The sequence below is a fragment of the Camelus ferus genome, chromosome 10, assembly GCF_009834535.1.
Source record: "Camelus ferus isolate YT-003-E chromosome 10, BCGSAC_Cfer_1.0, whole genome shotgun sequence".
Lineage (NCBI taxonomy): Eukaryota > Metazoa > Chordata > Mammalia > Artiodactyla > Camelidae > Camelus > Camelus ferus.
Window position 1 is genome coordinate 53,813,766 of NC_045705.1, and position 5,807 is coordinate 53,819,572.

The 5,807-nt window shown below is 37.0% G+C and overlaps 1 protein-coding gene and 1 pseudogene across 1 annotated transcript; both read left to right on the forward strand.

Moving 5' to 3' along the window:
* The first annotated feature begins 1,064 nt into the window (after positions 1 to 1,064).
* Positions 1,065 to 2,630, forward strand: LOC102513824 (olfactory receptor 10A3). Its single transcript, XM_006183079.3, has one exon. It carries the CDS (start codon positions 1,226 to 1,228, stop codon positions 2,168 to 2,170), a length of 945 nt encoding a protein of 314 aa, XP_006183141.2. The 5' UTR covers positions 1,065 to 1,225; the 3' UTR covers positions 2,171 to 2,630.
* Positions 2,631 to 3,454: 824 nt separating this feature from the next.
* LOC116666451 lies at positions 3,455 to 5,291 on the forward strand (annotated as a pseudogene).
* The last annotated feature ends 516 nt before the right edge of the window (positions 5,292 to 5,807 follow it).

The following is a 5,807-nucleotide window of genomic DNA, read 5'->3' on the forward strand; positions in this document are numbered from 1 at the left end:
AGCCCAACCCCCCAGTCTAGTGATATTTCCAATCCCACAAGGGGCCTCAAACTTCTACAGAAGCCATGGATTAATTCTGAGGCTCTCTATTTTTTTGTATTTGATTTATTTTTCCTTCAGACACTATGTTCCTTAATGGCACAGCCTTGGTTTTCCCAATTTTAATATTTATTCCTCCATCTACTCAATAAATATCGGTTTAGCATCTATTACATCATTTAGTATCTATTCCAGGCACTGAGAATACAGTGAACAACAGAATAAAGTTCCTGTTCTCCTGGAGCTTACATTCCAGAAGGGAGAGTTGGAGAAAAAGCATAAAACGAAAATAAACACGTGTTATTTCAGTTGGTGATACATGTTACAGAAAAAATAAACTAGGGAGATGGGATTCAGAGAATTCTGCGGTAGGGAGTGGAGGAGAGGGAGAGGGAGAGAGACTGTTTAAACCACAGGATCAGAATGATTTTAAAAAGCCATATTTTCTATAGCCCTGAAAACTTTATGGGCACGAGGATGGGCCATGGAGAACTGACTAAAATTTCTCATTTAAGCAAATTTCAGTATAAGTCAGATACACTCTGACCAGAAATAAATACGCTTGAAACAATTTACTTACGTTCATCTGAGAAAAATGCATTTAAATTCAACCCCTTTTCGGTGTTTCTGTATTTCTTTGGGTGTATTATTCATATATTTCATTTTAAACAAAGTAATGTAAATGCATTTTGAATTTTGGCATTTATAGTAAATATTCACCAAATATTTGTTTTAATTTTGAATTATTAGTTACACTTTTTTCTGGATATCTTTTGCTATTTGTTTATTTGAAAATTTATATATAGATATACAGTTGAAAAGAACAGAGATGCATACATCAATGTAATAGGCAATGGATTCTAAATAATATAATGTCTGTGTATGTTTTAAGAAAAGGATTAATTTTCCACCTAGCAAAAAAGTTGCCAGAGAACATCTGCTGTCATTTTGTACTTTTGAAACAAGATTTCTGAGCCCAAATTCTTCACTTCTTCATCTGTACTTGAAAGATTCATTAATTCTTATTATTGGCCATTCTCAAAACTGCCAACTTGAAGACTTGTCTAAATGAATTCATCATTATATCTTCTGTCAGGAATACTAGATTCAAACTCTCAGCTATTGAATTGTGGCTTCATAATTTACACATAATGTCTGTAAAAACAGTACGTGCTCCACCACTGAAATGAAAAGGCAAAACCAAAGCTCTGTGGTTGAGTTCATCCTCCTGGGCTTTTCTGACTTTCCTGAACTCCAGGGGCAGCTCTTTGGGGTGTTCCTGGTTGTTTACTTGGTGACCCTGATGGGAAATGCCATCATTATAGTCGTCATCTCCCTGGAACAGAGCTTCCATGTTCCCATGTACTTGTTTCTCCTGAACTTGTCTGTGGTTGATGTCAGTTTCAGCGCAGTCATTATGCCTGAAATGCTGGTGGTCCTCGCCACTGTAAAAACACCAATTTCATTTGTGAGCTGTTTTGCACAGATGTATTTTATTCTTTTTTTTGGTGGGACTGAATGTTTTCTCCTGGAGGCAATGGCTTATGACCGATTTGCTGCAATCTGCTATCCTCTGAGCTACCCAGTGATTATGAACAAAAAGGTTTTCATGAAATTAGTGATATTCTCATGGGTCTCAGGGATCATGGTGGCTTCTGTGCAGACCTCGTGGGTTTTTAGTTTTCCCTTTTGTGGCCCCAATGAAATTAATCATCTCTTCTGTGAGACTCCCCCAGTGCTAGAGCTTGCGTATGCAGACACCTTTATGTTTGAAATCTACGCATTCACTGGCACCATTTTGATCGTTATGGTTCCTTTCCTGTTGATACTCTTGTCTTACACTCGAATCCTCTTTGCCATCCTGAAGATGAAATCAACCACCGGGAGGCAAAAAGCCTTTTCCACCTGTGCCTCCCATCTCACCTCTGTCACCCTCTTCTACGGCACGGCCAGTATGACTTACTTACAACCCAAATCTGGCTACTCCCCAGAAACCAAGAAGCTGATGTCTTTGGCTTACACGTTGCTCACACCTCTGCTGAATCCACTGATCTACAGTTTGCGAAACAGTGAGATGAAAAGAGCTTTGGTGAAATTATGGCGAAGAAAAGTGGATTTACATACACTCTGACTGTGCTGAGAAGCCATGTGATATCTGGTCACTGCTCAATGGAACTCTATTTGAATTTTACAAATGGCCAAATAATCTGCATTTCTTGGTATGAACATGTTTAATTTGTTGAGTTTTCCAAATTCAACAATATATTAGGGATCCCTTTCTTTTGATAATGTATTGTTGTCATTCATTTTTCATAGATAATATGTTTTCATGACATATAATACAACAGTTTATCTGTTTCTCTACCATAATTATCCAAGTCATTACTGAATTAATGTCATTAAGATTAAGCTTCAATAAACATCTAGTTCCATATGTTCATATGTACTGACATTTTATCTCTGTGTGATAGATTCCTCAAAGTGGGTCTGATAGGATGAAGAGTATGTATGCTTATAGATTTTAATAGCTGTTGCAGAATTACTTTTCAAAATCATTGTAACTTTTCAAGGGGGGAGGGCATAGCTCAGTGGTAGAGTGTGTGCTTAGCATGCACAAGGTCTTGGGTTCAATCCCCAGTGCCTCCATAAATAAACAAACAAATAAATAAATACCTAATTATCTCCCCCCACCAATTTTTTAAAAAATAAATAAAATTTAAAAAACATTATAACTTTTCAGACTGATCAGAAGGCTCACTCTGCTGCTGTAACAGGGTAGAGCTTCAAGGGACCAACTATAGATGAGATTTTAATTTCTGGAGTGAGAATGTGTTCCATAAATGTGTAAACAAAGTATAGCTATTTTTGAGAGACCAAACTATTCCACTTCATGGATGCACACAGATTATAATTCAAAACAGGATTTCTCCTGATATTTTCCCGTATATTTATCCAGCGTTGGTGACCAGAGAACTCCATGGGGACTTCCTTAAGTCTCACTTGCTAGTTGTAGTATCTTTTTCACTTACAGACCACTGTCTTTAGAGACTTTTGTTAAATTTCCCCTGATGGTCCCAAATTGCCCTCAGACACTTTCGGTATAAATAAAAGATGATTCATTTTTTTATTGTGGGAAACTAAGTGATGAACGATTTGTGCATCTTTCCTATGGTTCTTGAGTCACATCATTAACTGTGTGATCTTCCCCGGAATAATTTCTCATCTTGCAATATTTGGAACAGTGAATGCTTGCTTCCTCTTTCAATGTTGCCCTTTGCAAATAGAGAGGGTCCTCTTTATTGAATCTACACCGCGTGAGCTCCGACTGTCCTTAGTTTCTGCTCCAGGGACGGTACTAAAGGGACATAACACTATCTCCATTGTCATTCAGCTGTGAGAAAAACACATTTTGATTACTGCTGCCTCTGCCAGGAGAGTAGAGACGCACAACTGGTCAGTTTCACAAAAATAAACCTCACCATCAAATGGTCGTAACCAGTCTGAGTAGCAGCCGAATGCTGTATAATCTTTTCAGTAGGATATTAAACAGGCATTTGGAGTGCTTTTTATCAGATTCTGTCTCTGGTGTCCTGAAATTTCCTTCTCATAGCCCTTAGAGGGGCCAATTAAATAAAGCCATTCATGGGGGAAAAAAAACCTCTGAAAGCCTAATCTCAAACCAAAATGTATAGCTTCATTTGTTCACATATTTGTTGATTCAAAGAGTTTTTGCTAAGATGACCGCCGACGGGGCGGTGAAGGAGGAGCCGAAGAGGAGATCGGCGAGGTTGTCAGCTAAAAGTGAAAACGAAGCCAAAAAAGGTGACAGGAAAGGATAAATCTTCAGACAAAAAAGTGTAAACAAAAGGGAAAAAGGGAAAACAGGCTGAAGTGGCTAAACAAGGTTTACCTGCGGAAAACGGAGAAACTAAAAATGAGGAGAGCCCAGCCTCTGATGAAACAGGAGAGAAAGAATTCAAGTCTGATTAATAGCACACACCTTGGTCTTGTCAGTGCCCTGTCTCCCTTCTTGCACAATCCAGAGGAGTATATTTATCAACTATTTCGTAAATGCAAGTTTTATGGTAGCTCTAGAAACATTTTTAAGAAGGAGGGAATCCCACCTCATCCCATTTTTTAAGTGTAAATGCTTTTTTTTAAGACGTGAAATCATTTGCCTGTTGTTTATTTTTTGATACAACCAGAAAATAGCGGGATATTGAATATGGGAGACTTTGATTGTCTTCAGTGTCAGCTTAACATTGCCATAATGGGGGAGGGTAGTTTTTATATCCTATAATACAGAGCATAATTAAATTGCAATTTGGAGTCAGTTGTGCATTTAATGTCTTGAACACTTTACTTCTCTTCCCATGTTGTTTTTGGTAGAGTTGTTTCCTAAAGCAAACCACTTCTTGATCTTGGCTCTCCTCGTCAGAATTTTGTGCACTCTGTAACATCTTTGGTCGTGGTAGTCCAGTTTTCCTAGTAACTTTGTTAATGTGCAGTGAAGGATTGAAAGTTTGAGTACATAGTGTATATGATATTGAATTGTGAATTGGTGGGACTTATGATGTAACAGCATATCAACATTGGATGATATTGGTACTTGATACCCTGTTAAGGAAAATTTGCTTCCACATTTTAAGCTGGTAAGTCACTGGAATAACTGTTTGGTAAAGAGTCACAACTACATGATTTTTTTAGATTTTTGGTACATATGTTAAGAATTGTGTACAAATTGAAATGTCTGTGTACTGATCCTCAGAACAACCAATAAAATCTCAATTGTGAAAGAAAAAAAAAGGCAAATGCTTCAAAGAAGTTAATCTTCACAGCATAGAATCTGTTTGTTTTTTTTTTTTTTCACATTTTATCCTAAAGTTAGGCCATCTTCATCTTCCTTACTTCTAAAGAGTCTCACCTTCCCCTTCCCCAGCTGTGGAAAGCAGAAGAGAATGTGGGAGAATGAAGGAAAGCTCCTATGTTGGGGTAGCATCTTGTGGGAGTGAGTCCAATGGGCCCCTTGGATGACCACGGAGTTGGTCACGAGGTGTCCCGTGGGATTCTGGCCTATGACCCACACACTTCAGAGGAAACTTTAGAGGAGCTGCTGCTGAAACTTTCTCACTGTGGACGTTATACCAGTTTGAAATATGCAGTTTGAACCTGTATTAAAAGTTGGCTTTATTCTTTTGATTCTGCATTTAAAGTTGCCTGGCTGGTTTTAGGTACATTTTGTAGCTCCCACCTCTCCCGTTTCCATTATAGGGGTCTTCAACTAAACTTACTGTGGTAATTATTTTGCAACATATACATATATCAAATCATTAAGTTGTAAACTTTAACCTAATAAAATATTCTATATCGATTATTTCTTGATAAAATTTGAAGAAATAAAAAATACAGAATAAATATATATTACTCATTACTGCCAATTTAATATTCATAAAGCATAGAAAGCATGGCTTAATGGAAGCTATAGGAAAATGCAACAAGGATTAAGAAAAACTAGTTTCCTATACTGGTTCTGCCACACTCTAGATAATAATAGTAATAATAATAATGTTTTATTATTAATAATAATAATAATAATAATAATAAAAAATTTGGGATCTTTTAATAATCAGTTATTTAACAATACTTATAATATATTCAGTTCTTTTACCTAAATTTTGCTTTTGTTTTGGAGTTTTTTCCAGGGGGGAGATAATTAGATTTATTTATGTGGTTTTTCAGTGGAGGTGCTGGGGATTGAACCCAGCACT